The sequence below is a fragment of the Puntigrus tetrazona genome, chromosome 16, assembly GCF_018831695.1.
Source record: "Puntigrus tetrazona isolate hp1 chromosome 16, ASM1883169v1, whole genome shotgun sequence".
Taxonomy (NCBI): domain Eukaryota; kingdom Metazoa; phylum Chordata; class Actinopteri; order Cypriniformes; family Cyprinidae; genus Puntigrus; species Puntigrus tetrazona.
Genome location: NC_056714.1, coordinates 14,170,300 through 14,186,310, shown reverse-complemented (window position 1 = coordinate 14,186,310; position 16,011 = coordinate 14,170,300). Strand labels below are relative to the sequence as shown.

Sequence of the window (16,011 nt, the reverse complement as noted above, 5' to 3'; positions counted from 1 at the left end):
TATTGCCTTATCCTGGTTTAGGCTAAGCCCTGTCTATATGAAACTGGGCCAAACTATACTAATCCAACACTGATGCAATATTTTTAACCTTGCTGTTAAAAATATGTTGTAATGTCACATTTCTTTTCAATGACATATTATATTTTGCCTTAAGTTGCTGTAGCTGTATTCATGTTATTGCTTTTTTTAATAAAAAGACATGCAATTTATATTTATCGGCATCATGTGTCTACCAAGAACAAAAATTGGGAAAAGGTTTCTGAACTATTTTTTTTTTTTTTTGCCATTGTAAAACCTCAAGGTCATTTCAATAGCTTTTGTTCTTCTCTTTTTTTATGATAATGTAAAACATTTCATAGTGCATTCCTGTTTATAAATATAGTCCACAGATAAATCATTCTGTTCTGCTTTGTGATGCAAAGTCAGTAAATCAGATAATTTACTCTGCATAAAATACAGTTTATAAAATTAATATATTATTTTACTAATATATGAATATATTATTTAATATATTATTCCCCATAATATACTGATATAACATTATCAGTTTCAACAGAACCCACTAAATAAAACACTATTTTATCTCCTTCTCTTAACAATGGCAAACAAGACTGTCTTTTTAGGCCACAGCAGAGAGTGACTGTAATATGCTGACCGCAGCATTCATCATACATTGATGTCACTGCAAACTACTGACTTGCAAAATTGGGCTGCCTGACACACACACACACACACACACACACACACACACACACACACACTCCTAATGTCCCTTGGGAGAATGCTATGGGCTTACTGCAGTGCTTCTCCTTCTCGCTCCCTCCCTCCGTCCTTACTGCACTGCTGTAATGGAATATCGATCGGCCGCTCTTGCCGCAGTGTTTAAAAGGAGAGGTAAATCCCACTCAAGGTCATCACTATGGCAACTTAAAAATGAGACGGACTGTCACTGGTCTGGCGTCACGAAAGCAGATCACACATGAGTTTTCATAAGATGAGGATTAAAAAGATGAAAATAGTTATTGTTCTACGAGCAGTCATTAAATAAACGCTTCAAATGTTGTACAGGCTGAGCATTTTATTGCACTTACCACTCATTCATACAACAGAAGCAAGTTGTAAAACAGAAGACGATAAACATTTGCATAAAATTGCATAAAAAAAAAAGAAAAAAGAATACACTAGGAATATTGGCATCGGAAACAGATTATACTGAATAGCAATAACACATGTATATTTTTCTTTGCTGACGCATGCTGTTATTAAATCTTTACATGCGCTAGCTGTCCTAACAAGACCGATGAAACAAAAAAATGAGCTAAATATAGCTAAAGACGAATGATTATGTAATGATTGGTACCCTATAAATCACACAAACTGTCAAGACAGTACATTCGTCCTTGCTATTTTGGATGATCTAGCATAACATTTTGATGTTCATCCTTTGATTTATTCATGTCATTACAAACCTGTATGAACAATATTCAAAAACCATAAGGTTTTTTTTCTCCCCAAAACATCTAAAGAACAACAGTCTAGTCAGGTTTGGGCCTACTATACCTTTAAAGATTTGAATAAACTGGATTTTTTTTTGCATTTGGGTCATAGTCTATTTAGTTTGTGCTTTCAGAATGCTGTAGAAATAAATAAATGTAACAAACATGATATCTAATAGGTACCATTAAAGGCAATTGAGGTCTTTCAGTGTGCTTTGATCTGTTTAGGGCAATGTCAGTTGAACAGTCCGCATTTCTGGCCAATCTTTGAGTAAACTGATCTTTTTAACTTAGTGCAACCGATATGTGGCAATATAAAAGATGAGGCAAGACATTGTAGGTTAACACGAGCCAAAAGCCCAAAGGTGAGAGAGGTTTAAACGGGTTCCATGAGAAGCTCATCTATGTCAGAAGACTCCAGCTCACGAAATGCCGCATGAGACCCGATAACAGCTAGTGTGGCACCTGAATAAAGAAAACAATCAGTTTCAGAGGAACTGTTTGGGGGGAAAAACAGAGAAGTGCAATGAAATGAGGGTGAAAATCTCACCTAGCACCCAGAACACAGCAGCTCCTGCACCTGCCAGCCAGAACACGGGGAAGGAAACCCCTCCTGCTAAACCTAACTGGTGTCCCTGAGTCAACTCACGACCTGAGAGACACAGAGGAGTGCGTTTGCATCAAATATCCAGCCCTTACACTTTAATCAAGCAAACAAATCCAATGACGTACGACCCATATATAACTACTCTCTTACCGAAAACAACCAGCTTCTTCTCCAGTGTTTTCAAATGAATTATATAAAAGGCACCAGCAAACACTCCCAAAGCAATCAAGAGCATAGGGGAACTGATACTAGAGGAGAAGAGGAGAGATAAAGTTTTATTTGAACATCATGCGAATATTTATTCTGTTAAATGCCTTCCAGATGGTTGCGTTGACCTTCAGAGAAACGTAATCACACACCCATACTGCGTACACAGAAACAGAGGCTCGTCAAATATTGTCATCTCCATCACAGTGTGCCTTTTATTGAATTTGAAAACAGCCTCATTTGTGACGTACATTCTGGATGATCGTTAGCAAGCGGTTCCTTACATGCAGTAGAGGATGAGGCCCAGGAAGATGAAGGTGTAGTTGCTGTGATAGGTGTTCAGGTTCCTCACCACGCGCTGGCACAGCTCTCCAAAATTACGAGGCTTGGAGAACTTACGCTGGTCCACAAAACTGGCCCACGGACGGATGGACTTCCGCCTGCGGTCCACCCAATCCTTAATCACATTACCAGACAGACCTTTGGGCAGCCACAGCCTGACATCCACGACAGACAGGGAAACAGAATTACCAAAGCAATAATAATAATAATAATAATAATATTTATATATTGCATTCATTTTAAAACCATAATAACACAATTAAGAGTAATGACAACACATAACACATGTCGGTATTTTAAATTATGTGTAATTCATTACAATGACAAACAACAGAAATGAAAGGAAGTTACTGACTAGATTTACACCCCTTAAAATTAAATAATATAGACTGTGCTCTCTACTCACCTCCCCACTACTCCAGGCCCAGGAAGCTGTTCTGCCTCGCTGCTGAAGGGGTCACTGGCTTTTGCATCCATTTCAGCATGTCTAATATCAAAAGAATTGAATTAACAGGAATATATAAGTTAAAACACCTAGTTCATTACCAACCAAACAGACATACTATATGGCACTGCTATGAGATGACTGAGGACAGTGGGACCCTTTTCTAATGTAGTGTGTCCATCATTTTGCTCATTACACTGTAACATTATCACAGTACACAAAGAAGTTGTTAAAAGGTACGGGAAACCTTAAAAATGGAAAACGTTGGTGTAATTAGACTCTCGAGAATGAACGAAGGATTTATTAACTCCCAAGTAGACCACTGCCTACACTTTTCCATTACGTTTAGAAATAATGAAGATAAATTAATAAACCCTCGTTATTCCGTTCAGAACACTTCCCATCTAGTGCGCAGCGAGTTATAAACGTCTTAAACAACACAACGAGCTCTAATGGAAAGCCGATGTCACTTCTATGGGCTGGTACAGAAACTCTACATCCACGACGACGAAGAATCCGGAAAAACTCGTTTGTTTAGCGGCTGCATTACGTCAGATGTGTCCAAAACATATTCAAATATGAAATTTAAAAAAAATACCCAACAGCACGATCTTTTTGGCGGACTGGCAACGTCACGAACACTCTCCCAAAGTTTGTTTATCAAATCTGTAACGGAAAAACTATTCGCTCTTTTTCTAAACAATGCCGCGGCTGTGAAAATCAAATAAACGTGAGCTTTGAAAGGAGCCGGTACAGACAGATATTGCTAAAACGGCGCAGCGAGACGCGAGTAAACCCTAAAATAAAGATGTTACTCACAGTACTTTCTGTAGCTGGTCAGTGTGTTGACGTGCGGCGGATATGATGTGTGACGAGCTTCTTCTGTGGAAGAACGACCGCCTCCTAGTGACATGGACCAAACCAACAGGACATCATTTACACGCATTTTTTTTAATATGATTGGTTGTATTCTACGAATTATAATCAATTCAGTATAATCTAAAATTCGCGCGTCAATATGTAGGTCATTTATGAAGGAAGGCCTAGCATATAATGGGCCTAAAATAGAGTTGTTGTTGTTATTGTTGTTTTTAATTTTGCAAGTTAAAAATGGAAGCTCTGTGGATAAAAGAGGACCTTTTCTTCTACAACATAAATTACACACTAACATTTTACTAATTACTAAAGTGCACGGACTACAACCACAGATATAAGTACATATCTATGACTACAACTACCACAAGGATGCTTTTTAAAAAATGCACGGCGGTAGTTATCGGCCTACGGCGAGTAAGTAAGTAAATATTTTTATTGTCTTTTGTGTGTCTATTTTCCCTTCCGAAAATGGCGACATTTTGCGGACGGTAATCTCGTAAACGTGACACGTGATTGCTTTGTCGACACGGAGCGTCGATCTACAAATCATATGCGACTGAATATCCTCCGAATACACATATAGCGATCTATAAACGGTCGGGGGTCTGTCAACAAAACTGACTAACGGTGTTTTTCCAGTTGAGATGTGGGTGGCGCTAGGAAGGGTTAGTACAAGAGTGTAAACAAACTGTTTGATACAGGTAAGGCGCTTGTTGAACCTCAGTTACTGGCGTAAAATGTGATTTATTTATACAGCAGAATATCAAAACAAATCAAATTAAACCGTGACGGGTTTTTTTTCAAAGAACACAGCTCCTTGCCTAATAACAAAAATGTCAATAACAAGTGGACTGTCGCGCGGTAACGTTAGTATGTATCATGGTTCTTGTAGTTTTTTTTTTCTTTCACCGAGAGGTTTTGGTGCAGTGTGATGTCAGGTTAGCTCAGAGAAAAATCTAGACTAGTACTAGAGGCGGAAGTCCGCTGCAGGAATGTCAGCTGACGCCGCAAACATGACCATTTAATCCTTTAACCGTATCGTTCGTTCATTTAATTGAACTGTGCTATACAGTTAAACATAAATGCGTGTCATTGATTTATGTTTTGTCACCTTGGCTCTGTTCCCTCAGCTCAAACGTGACGTTATATAAAGAGTCCACGTGACCGTGCGCGAGAGGAACGTTTGACGGAACAGCTGACGGCCGGACTGAGGGGCCGAGGGCGGGTCACCACAACGCTTTTCGGAACAAAATAACTGCGCTGTTTTCCATACGACCGTGTAAATATCTTTCTGTGTTGTTTTTGTACCACTTGGAGACACAAAAACTGTTTGTATGCTTTATAGAAGTATATTTTAACCCACAGTCGATCCTGATAGTTAGCTAGTAGGCTAACGTACAGAGAACGTACCGTGTACTTGGTATTCTTGACAGCCAGGTTTATATTTATCTTTCAGTGGATGTATAATATAATGACTTTCATTTAATATTTGTGCGCATTCTTCTTTACCAGACACATTTGGAGGGACCATGGCTTCAGCGAAGTGCTCGAGATATTCACTGTACTGGGAGGAGACTGAGTGCCTGAGCTACTATGAGATGCTGTCCCTGCATGAAATCTTTGAAATCGTGGGCTCCCAACTCACAGAGACCGATGTTGAGGTTTTGTCCTTTCTCCTTGATGAAGCTTATCCTGGAAAACATCCCCTCGATCCAGAGGGATGGACTGATGAGCTGCCTCCAGGGCCTGACGGGCCTTCACAGGGAAATTCTCCATGTCCTCGGCTTGTGAAGACATGGCGAAGAATACAGCCGCAAAATGAGGTGTGCTCAGTCGCTGGCCGCCACAGACCCAAGAGTGGTGTTGAACTGCTGTTGGAGTTGGAGAGGCGAGGATACTTGAGCGAAGCGAACCTCAAACCTTTATTGCAGTTGCTACGAATTCTGACACGGCACGATGTCTTGCCTTTTGTCTCACAAAAGAAAAGAAGAACAGGTGAGTATCAGGTGTAAAACAACAGTTAAAAGTAATTAAAATTGGTAATGTGTGTGGTGACACACTCATGTTACCTGTACTGTTAGTGTCTCCAGAGCGGGAAAAGGCAAAATACCAAGCGGTGGATACCAGAAGGGATGCACATTTCAGCTCAAACACCGATATACCGTCCTTGGAAAACACTCAAGACCACCAGTGGAGAGCAGGTGAGAAAAGAGTGCTACTAAAAGCTCAGATATATCAATTTATAATTGTATGTTGAAAACTTTGTCTCTATATTTTTCAGCGTTTCTGCTTATTATAATATTATGTAAATTGATTATAACATTATATCATCACCTTATGTTTCAATGCGCAAACTGTTTTCTGTGAATATGCAGATTCTGATTCATTGGCTGCTATGAGTAAATAGTATTACTATTGTACTACACACTGTTTGTTATGCTAAAAGCATTAAATCATATGATAACAATATATCAATTCATATAAATATAATTTGTTTAAAATAATTCATTATTTTTCATAATTAAAAAAAAAAGCATTTAAAGAATATTTAATCTTCTTAGTTTATATGCTTCAATGAAACAATGCATAGTAGCACTGTTTGTATAATAAATTGTAAATATATGAAAAATATAACGTGGAGACTTTTAATTTAGTGATGACACAAACCGTTGGAACTGATTCAGAAATAAATTGTATTAAAGTTGCTGTTTTTACTGCTTACCTTTTATAGTCTTGATGAAACTATTAGCAAGGGTAGCCAGTTGTCCCAGTCTGAGGATAGAGTCTATTAAAATAATTTATCTTGTTGCTTCATTTTAGATACTTTTGATAATGTCATAATAAGGAAATGGTGAAAGTTCAAGAACATTGCCAAATACTGTTCATCCCTGGTTATTGTGTATTAATGTACATTTGCTTTCTAGGGACTGGGTCTGTGACAACCACCCCTGTCCGACGGAAGCGAGGTAGAGGTCACCAATGGAGCAGAAAATCTAGGGGCAAGCCTGAAATCCAACCTCAACCAACACCCAACAAAGTGACCTGCGGTAAGATCACTTTTTACTTCATTGTTACACTTCTTCTTTTGATTAGTCTCTCTTACTAGCATTTTTTAAACGTATGCATCTCTTTGCCTTTCCATTTTTCTCTCCTTATGTTTGATTTGATCTATAAAACGCTCCATAGCTGAGTGTACTTTAGTGCTCCATTTCTTGACAGTTTATAAATAACCAGTCACCCATTCATTAGTGCCTGAACCTCTAATGCTGTCAGAATGAAAGTGAGACTGTCACAAAAGAGGTCCATGTTAAACGTATGTCATCATTCATCCCTTTGTGAATCCCTGCACTCTGCACTATTATCACTTTGAGTTTCATTCTACTGGACTCAAAGGCTGCTCACACCAAAGCCTCTTTATGCTTTTGCTAGATGGGAGCTGTCCTGTCATCAGGGCATTGCTAAAATCTCTTCAGAACAGAGCACATGAGACACACTGAGTGGCAATAATGGCACAGTAGGTAAGGAAACGCCAAGATTAAAAATGTTGGCTTTCTCAAATTTTTTGCCTAAACTGTTTGTCAAGGAAGAATTGGTTTATGTGAGACATTTATTTTCTGGAAATACTGTATTTTGTTTGGGGTATAACGTTAAAAACCGACTGTTTTCCTGCATAACACTCCTATGGGAGCTCTCATAATAATATTTAATACAGATACATATGTCAAATAATTTATTAGATTTCATCACTATAATAGGTCACATTTTCCTTGTAACAGTGCAGATACAAGCTGCATGCTTACTGTTTTAACCTTTTTCATCCTTGGGTTCACTGTGTATCTTTTGGTGTGCCTAAAAATATGACATACATGTATAAATAGACAGATTTTCACCATTTAAATGTGTTTTTATAATGTTTGGAATCTTTCCACACATTAAACTTTACTAGTAAGAAATGTGTGAATGGAAATCAGGGAACTCTGTGTGCCAAGAAAATTTCATCTATTTAACGAAATAAACATTAAAATATTAAAAGAGTTGTTGTTACAATCAGTATACACACTCAAATATCTGCATCCAGCCTTATTCACGTATCCATACAGGATGGGAGCGTGCCATTTTGTTCTTTCAAACGTGTGTGAGTCAGACTCCTGACATGCTCTTTGTTCACCTCAGATGCTCGGCCCTTGTCAGTTTTACTCTATTGTTACAAATGCTTATTGACCTGCCTGTACAACAACTGCATGGCGTTGGTTCCTCATTATGTGCACTGCAGGGGCTCTTAAACCCTCAATTGAACCTGCTTATTTCTTTTTATATTCATGTCACTTGTGTAAAGCATTTAGCTCTTGTTAAAGGCAGGAATTTAGAATTTTTTTTTTCTTGTGTGCTTACTACAACGTGCTAGTACAGCTGCTCTTATTAATTAAAACATTTAATTTAGTGCAGCTCAATAGTGCTTCATGGTCAGAAACGGCATAGTAAAGCTACGATTTGGTTACAGATCAAGTACCTAGTTGTAGCTGTTATCATTTATGTTTGAGTAGTTATTTAGATTTTCTTCAGTTCCCCTTCTTTCTTCATAGTATGATTTCTAGATAGAAAAGTACACTCACAATCTTTGTTTTTTTTTCTGTCACATTTTTCATCAGCTTTTTTTCATCTAATTCTCTATCCCCGACTTTCTGTTCCTTTTCATTTTCCTTTGGATAAGCAGTTTTCAGTGTGATTAACTCCTGTGGTGTGTCTGAATGAAATATCTGTGAAGAGATTATTGAATATTGGGCCACTGAGACTGAGCTGCATCAGCCTGTATTTCCTGGTGTCTTGTGTCCAGTAAAACACTGATTATTGTCACTCCACTTCTTATTTAAAGCATCGATCCTCTCTCTCTCTAAGCTTTGATGCAGCCAAAGCTAATCTACTATCTGCACTGACTTTTGTTTAGTGAGATGAAAACCCTTTGTGCCCTAACATACTTCACCTATCCCTTAAACGTTAGGTTACACTGCACTTCTTTTTTGTTAACCTATAAAATGTTCGTAGATCAAGCTTCAATCTTAAATGGTCAATTTAAATGCATTCTATTCACTACAAGATCCTCCCTGTTATTCAGATTCTGCCATGCAACTTCCAACATTACAGTCCTTCTGTGCCATGATTGACCTGTGAACTTTCACCTTTGTTTTACACCTGAACTAGCTGAACATGCTGTTTGCTGTGTTGACTCCGCATTTGATCTTGGCAGGTTGACTCAAGATTGAGTAGAAAAAGCAGGAGAATGGATAGTGAAAGAGACAGAGCTCACAACAAAAACAAGTGTGTGCTGTCCGCTCTGTCCGATCACACACAGTCAAGACTTGTGTGTGCTTTAACTCACGCGCCTGGTCCATGTCCTAAGGTAAAGAACCCCCTTCCTAACTCGCATAGGACGAGGGGCGAATCTAATACTCTGTGTTCAAATGTCAGTTTTCAGTTGTTGCTGTCCACTTCCCCAATGACATGTGCTATGAAAAATGAACTTTTGGGAACAAATAGGAACAAAATCCTCTCTGGAGGGGTTGTTGGCCTCAGTGTTTCACAGAACTGGCTCAAAAATTGCTTGGAAAGTCCATTGGGTGCGTTCTAATAATTCGCCTGTAAAGCAACTTTACTTTACACAACTCTTAATTCAACGCAATCTATGTTCGAAAACAAACCATTCTATAGCTGTTGACCAAACTCAGCCCCAAAGCTCAGTTTTGCAATGATTTGTCCTGGAAAAATCATCCTCTGTGAACCTTTGCCGGAGCAGTTCTGAGGAAAATGACCCAACAGTTCTTGTTTAGACCCATCCCAAGTGTTTTGTATTTGTGTTAGGCTTTCAGAATTGGACATTTTTATTGAAATTTAACAAATACCATAATTTGTTCAATCAAATTCTGCCAGTGTTTTTTTTTTTTTTTTTGTAGAACTGGAAGTAGACACTGCTTGTAAAGTAGTAAAATAGTAGATAAACTCATTCTCAACTAAAGAAACCTTCAGTCTCCGTAGGAATGAACTAGAAAATGTTGCTTTTACACACAGACAAAAGATTGTGCATATGAACTTTGCCTGCTTTACCAAAAAAATAAGATATGGCAAAATTGTTGCAACAACATTTATCCAAAACTGCTTGTTTCTCTCTCTCTCTCTTCCTCTCCTTTCTCTATGTCCACAGTTGAAAAACATACTGACTCAAGTGTCAGGAACAAAAACAAGTTGGCCATCCTCACATACTAAGAGAGGGAGAGAATGAAAAAAAAACCAAAAAAAATCAAAAGAAAAGCTCGACCCTGATCTATGTGTGCAGTCGGTCAGCCTTATGCCCTCATTTCTCTCCCTCCATCTTGGTTTGTTGTTCAGCAGGAAAGAGGGATCGAAATAATTGTGGAAGCTCTTCGCATGGAGCATCACCCCATAAAATGCCGCACATCTTTTTTATTTTATTATTTCTTTTTTTTTTTTAGAAAAATAGTTACTGTTTGTTTGTAAGACATTTACGACATTTTCAACAACATATAATATCTGAATATTTGTGAACACATTTCTTTTCTGAAATGCTCTGGGATGCACAAAAACCGTAATGCTTACAAGGGGGGCATTTAATACATTGACAGAAAGCTTACACTGTGTTGTGCTGCTTATTATAGGTACCTTCTGTGTACTGAAACTGGAAGCTGAGAAAAAAAAACTATGTCCTGTATTAGTTTATGTGAGGAGCTCTGATCATGTGTGTTTAATGGAACAAAAGTGCTCTGTAAATGTGTGCTGTGTTTAAAAGAACGTTAAAGAACCCTTGTGTTTCGAGTCTGCTTTCCAACCTGCATTACAAATTGTTTTAGGAGACCATTCTAGTCACAATATTTAAAAACTTGGTTAAAGCTGGTTTTCTTGTGAAGTGTTACATTTATTCTTCATCAGAAATAGATAAACTTCCAACAGTATGTTTTATTGAACCATTGTGCCAAAGAGTTGTTTTTAAATTCTATAAATCAAACTTTCAGTATAAGTTACATTTACATGATTCAAGATTTAAGGTTTCTTATTGGCATGTTAAAAGAAAGCATTACATTGCCAAAGCATTCTAGCTGCCTAGCACATCGACCCAGGTTCACACTTGCATTTGAAAAATCTTGTAATTACAGCACTGTTAAAAATTTGGGGTCAAAAAAAAAGTTTTGAGACTTTTTCCATTTCAATAGATTTTAAAATGTAATTCATTCCTGCGATGGAAAAGCTGGTTTTTAACGGCCATGATTCTAATCTAAAGTATTAATATGCTTATTTGGTGTTTAAACATTTCTATAAAAATATTGCTGCTTAGGATTTGAAATAATATGTGAAAGTCCATCTGTTTGTCGCTTTTGATCAATGTAATTAGTCTGCGCTAAAAAAATGTTTTTATTTACTGACCCCAAAACTTTGAACAGTAATGTACATGCAGTTATATTTAAATTTAATTATGTCAGTATTTGCATAATTATTTGTCCAGTCAGGTATTTAACTCCAGTCAATTTATGAATAAAACTGGGCCAAAATAATGATTCCTGTAGTGCTGCTGTTCTCAAGCAATCCATAAATACGGCAGATTCAACATTTAAACGATGTTTTACTTTCACTAATGTCACTCAATCGCTTACTCTCTACTTTAATGGTTAGTTTTTCATGTTCACTGTTGCTTTGTAAACATCCCAACATGCAAAAAGGTGGAGTTTGCATTGGAGCTTTGGTTGTAGAAAGGTTGGATTTGTGTTGCAGCAATGTTCTGAAGATTGATGGCTCCTCTTCCTCCTCTGACCTCTGAGCTAATCACATGAAAGGAAATGACATCACTGCGAAGCTCTGGTTCAGTATGTATACTCCAATCGTATTTTGCCGTCTCTGTTCCCTGTGCTGTTGCATGACATCAGTTCTACCTCCACTGTTTGGTAAAGCCAACCTGCATAAATCTGTCTTAATAACGACCCCTACAGAATTCGGATCTACGTATCAAACCGTAAATATCACCAGATCTGTCGCCTGAAACCCAAATGCGAGCCCATCTCTGGATTTTGCTCGAGGTGCTTTCAGTCCACCTGAACTTTCCGAATGGCTTCAGATCATATGTGCTTTAAAACTCCCTCGTCTTTGTGATACAAGTGCAATGTTCAGTAGACGTGTTGGACTTTACCAATGTGTTTCCAAGTCCTGTGTGCCTGCAGATAATTTGAAAGCCACCTCATGATGAATTTGTCCAATCTCAAGTGCAAAACCTGAATCAGCCTACTGGTTTCACTTGTAGCCTCACTGACTACAAGTGAAAAATCAGGGTCAATCGACTCCAAAACTCTTGATCTCCAACAATTTTGAGGATGTTGACCTCAGTTATCCAGTAGATCTCAGAGCTGATGCCGTACCAGAAAGAGTTTGACTTTTGTGCCTTCTGGTTTAACACGCTTTGTCCGTAAATCAAAATTGAAACAGGGCAGGAACTTTTTTATTTATTTATTTTAAGCAAATGTATATGAATCAGTGCTAATCTTTAGTTATCTTTCAACCAATTTCTGGATATAAACAAACTGAATGTCAAGTCTCATTATCACTGTACTTTTTGCCCTCCTTTTGACCCCCCCACTGATCTGTGTCATTCTCGTGTTCTTCCCCTTTCCTCCTGCTACTGTTTTTCTTGTTTCTCTCCATTCTTGCTGCAAAAAAAAAAAAAAAAATCCATCTCCATCCCCTCATGATTTTCTTTGGTCCTTTGCATGCCATCCTTCATCCCACCCTCCTCTCTTTCTCTGTCTCCAACACTCTTCCGCTCTCAGATGTCCGGCTGCGTGTGCGTGCGGAGTATTCGGAGCACGAGTCGGCTCTTCGTGGAGGAGTTTCTTCAGACAAGCAGCAGCCGTTGGAGAGGCAGTTTGAACTGTTCAGCCGAGCGAGCATGCTGCTTCGTACCCGGGATCTGGGCTCTATTGTTTGTGATATCAAGTTCTCAGAACTTGCCAACCTGGATGCCTTCTGGGCAGACTATCTGAGCGGGGCACTGCTCGAGGCACTGAAAGGAGTCTTCATCACGGACTCTTTGAAAAGGGCAGCAGGGCAGGAAGGGGTCCGGCTGCTTGTCAGTGTGGATCAGGATGATTACGAGGAGGGCAGGAAACTGTTGCTCAGAAGCCAGGCACATAATTGGACAAACTGGGGAACGCAAAGTTTGTAAGTACTTTTATATGCATTTGAATTTGTGGGGTTTTTTCTGATTAGGGTTGAATGCACTATTTTATATATACGCTCTCTCTTGCCTCTATATAGGCTTGTAACCACTAGGGGGCATTAGAAAACAATTTAGTTTTGTCTCCTTTTATACATTTGAGAAAGTATTATTTTAGCATTATTTATGTAATGTTGTAGTCTAATAATTTTCACTTTTTTTTTTTTAACGTTGTAGTACATTTAGGTTACAGTGTTTTATATACTTAAATATTGAAATATATTTAATATTTGTATTTTTTTTTACATTTAGCTTAAACTATTTTTCAGATGCCGAAGCTATATTTCTGCTGTTTAAAAAAAAAAAAGTGGATTAGTTACACTGGGCCCTGGTAGCTCCCACGGGTCCACAGTTGCCAGTTTAAATCTCACAAAGCCTTGATGTTAAAGTATATTTTTTCCCCATATGTATAAAGTAATGTATTCCATGTTTCCTTCACAGGCCCTGAGAAATGTCAGTTTCACTTGGGACCTTCAGCTATGATGGATGAAGATGTTTCGCCTTTTTTTATTTCAGTGCCCATTGAGTGTTGGTGACCCTGAGAAGGAGAGCCTGCTGGAACAGTCTAGATTAAACTGGGCAGCCGTTTTGTTGGACACTTAACTGTTTCTGAAGTAAAATGATTCCTGAGTGTTCAGAGGTTACGTTCAGATGTAGCTCTCTCTCTCTGTCTCTGTCTCTCTCTCTGTCTCCGTCTCTCTGTCTCCGTCTCTCTGTGTCTCTCTCTCTCTCTCTCTCTCTCTCTCTCTCTCTCTCTCTCTCTCTCTCTCTCTCTCTTTGCTGCAGGTCAGTTTAAACATAGACAAACACATACCCATAGAAAACTTGAAGTTGGACGTTCTGTACCGCTTGGTCTCCCACAGGTGGTTTGTGGATAGAAGTTTTTTTTTTTCAAATGTAATGACACAAAATGAACCACTTCAAGTTATGTGTTTACCTTTGTTTGGGAAATTTAAAATGACCTCTGATAAAAGAGAGGACTGATGGGGATATATCTAACCCAAAAGGATAAACAAGTCAAAGAATGATTAATAAACATTCAGATGAGCAGTTAACAAAAATATTATGTCAGGATTTTTATTATATCTCCTGTTTGAAAAGGTTTTCTAAAGACTGAATGGTAACTTCTTAAAGAGTTTGGTATGTCTGGTATGTTTGGTAACAGTGCTTCAGATGAACAAACGCACTCTTCCACCATTGGACCGTTTAAGATGTTGTGTAATTAAACTGCTCCAGAGTGCTCTGTTGTACTGCTTATAAAAGTCAACTTAGATCACTCTGGAAATCCCTCATACAGTACCAGACTGGAACGAATCTATCAAAGTGGCCAAATTTGAAGCTGTATTGAGGATGGGGAAATACCACAAGATGGAACAGAGATTAACTCCGTGTTTTTTGTTTTTTTTGTTTTTTTTTTTACAACAAAGACTTTCTACAGTGTGCACCACTGTGAGATTACATGCGTCCCAACATCTGTTATTTGTCTCAGAAACAAGGTCATGGATTTTCAAGGCCTTCGGATGCCTTAGAATGGTAGAAAAATGATTGTTAATTATAATTAGATGACCGCCGATTTGACACCAGCCTTGAGACACTGTTGGATTAACCTCTAGTCATGTTTCTGGACTAGTGTGTTCTTATTAAGAAGGAATGTGTTCGTCTTTCTTTTTGTTATATTTGTACTCTTAAGACAAAAAAAAGCAAAGAAGATAAAGGTCCAGAGGTATTCAGTGGTAATTCAGTTAGAAACGGTGCTGTCACAGATGTGAGTGAATTGGGAGTAAAACATTGAATGCTTTTGTGTTTTCATGTTTTTGTTTAAAATGTTATTACTTGATATTGTTTTGAAATATATATACCTTTAATTTATGTAACTACATAATAAAATAATTGTTTTTCTGATACTGTGTGTTAAAAGGCGTTTCATTTCAGTTTTTGGAATTTCTTCAGGAAGTGGTTTAGCTAAATTGCTTTGGTGGATTCCTGTAAGTATTGCTGATTTTAATTTTTTTATATTTTTCAGTTAATTTGTGATCGTTTAAATAACGTATACCTGCGCTCATAATTACTAAAGCTTTCATTATACTATAATTTACTGAAAATAACATATCAAATAGATTTAACATGTACCTTATACAGTGTGTAGCTGAATGCTTTTAGAATTATATTGTGGATAAAAGTAACATACATATTTGACTTGCATAAACTGTTTATATAGCTGTTTATTAGTGTGTTTTCTGTGTAATGATTTTAAATTATTTGTACATAATTCAGATGTTCAGATTTTCTTTTTTCTTAACAGAAGCTGCTCACTGGACTAAATGGCCCCTGCGTTTAAAAAGAGTTGCTAGCTCAGATAATTTGATCTTCAACTGAATTAAAAGCCATAATTTACTCAGTTTACTTTTTTCTTGCGTTGAAAAAAAAACAATATATTTTGAGGAAAGCTGGTAGTCAAACTTATGATAGTCTCCATTGACTTCCATCGTTTTTTTTCCCTGCTATGGAAGTCAGTAGGGACCAGCTGCTTTGGTTCTTCAAAATATCTTTTGTGTTCAACACAAGAAAGAAACTTGTACAGGTTTGAAACGAGCGTGACAATAAAATGTTCATTTTTCCTTTAAGTCACAATCAAAACAGAGGGAGATAAAAACATTCAGGACTGGGAGAGTGAGAGTTTTAGTTGGGGCTCTGTCCGTGGTGCTGAAGGATTGAGGGTGAATCTTACGACATTTTTAAGTGAGAAAATGTCTTAAACACACATCTGTAA

General features: G+C 37.8%; 2 protein-coding genes across 6 annotated transcripts; one reads left to right on the top strand and one right to left on the bottom strand.

The window, feature by feature from the left end:
- Positions 1 to 1,058: 1,058 nt before the first annotated feature.
- Positions 1,059 to 4,045, bottom strand: rabac1 (Rab acceptor 1 (prenylated)). Of its 2 annotated transcripts, none has more exons than XM_043259994.1 (6): positions 3,917 to 4,045; positions 3,059 to 3,139; positions 2,595 to 2,807; positions 2,254 to 2,351; positions 2,047 to 2,148; positions 1,059 to 1,961 (listed from the first exon to the last, which is right to left on the bottom strand). In XM_043259994.1, exons 2-6 carry the CDS (start codon positions 3,127 to 3,129, stop codon positions 1,873 to 1,875), a joined length of 573 nt encoding a protein of 190 aa, XP_043115929.1. In that variant the 5' UTR covers positions 3,130 to 3,139; positions 3,917 to 4,045; the 3' UTR covers positions 1,059 to 1,872. The 2 variants fall into 2 exon arrangements, with proteins under 2 accessions (XP_043115929.1, XP_043115930.1); XM_043259995.1 differs by lacking the exon at positions 3,917 to 4,045 and adding an exon at positions 3,696 to 3,868.
- Positions 4,046 to 4,205: 160 nt separating this feature from the next.
- dedd1 (death effector domain-containing 1) lies at positions 4,206 to 15,143 on the top strand. 4 transcript variants are annotated; one of them, XM_043259993.1, is made up of 7 exons: positions 4,206 to 4,391; positions 5,104 to 5,252; positions 5,486 to 5,968; positions 6,064 to 6,174; positions 6,898 to 7,020; positions 12,796 to 13,186; positions 13,683 to 15,143. In XM_043259993.1, the coding sequence occupies exons 3-7, from the start codon at positions 5,503 to 5,505 to the stop codon at positions 13,687 to 13,689; spliced, it is 1,098 nt and encodes a 365-aa protein (XP_043115928.1). In that variant the 5' UTR covers positions 4,206 to 4,391; positions 5,104 to 5,252; positions 5,486 to 5,502; the 3' UTR covers positions 13,690 to 15,143. The 4 variants fall into 4 exon arrangements, with proteins under 4 accessions (XP_043115928.1, XP_043115925.1, XP_043115926.1 ...); XM_043259990.1 differs by having other exon boundaries at positions 6,055 to 6,174; XM_043259991.1 differs by lacking the exon at positions 4,206 to 4,391 and adding an exon at positions 4,540 to 4,674 and having other exon boundaries at positions 6,055 to 6,174.
- The last annotated feature ends 868 nt before the right edge of the window (positions 15,144 to 16,011 follow it).

What these genes read in the sequence shown, in the direction of transcription:
- rabac1 (XM_043259994.1), bottom strand. Translation starts at nt 3,129, where the DNA reads ATGGATGCAAAAGCCAGTGACCCCTTCAGCAGCGAGGCAGAACAGCTT. An exon ending in GAAGAAGCTGGTTGTTTTCG is followed by an intron (nt 2,149 to 2,253) that starts GTAAGAGAGTAG and finishes TGTGTCTCTCAG; the next exon opens with GTCGTGAGTTGACTCAGGGA. An exon ending in TGCTGTGTTCTGGGTGCTAG is followed by an intron (nt 1,962 to 2,046) that starts GTGAGATTTTCA and finishes TTCTTTATTCAG; the next exon opens with GTGCCACACTAGCTGTTATC.
- dedd1 (XM_043259990.1), top strand. Translation starts at nt 5,503, where the DNA reads ATGGCTTCAGCGAAGTGCTCGAGATATTCACTGTACTGGGAGGAGACT. An exon ending in AGACCACCAGTGGAGAGCAG is followed by an intron (nt 6,175 to 6,897) that starts GTGAGAAAAGAG and finishes TTTGCTTTCTAG; the next exon opens with GGACTGGGTCTGTGACAACC. An exon ending in ACCCAACAAAGTGACCTGCG is followed by an intron (nt 7,021 to 12,795) that starts GTAAGATCACTT and finishes TTCCGCTCTCAG; the next exon opens with ATGTCCGGCTGCGTGTGCGT.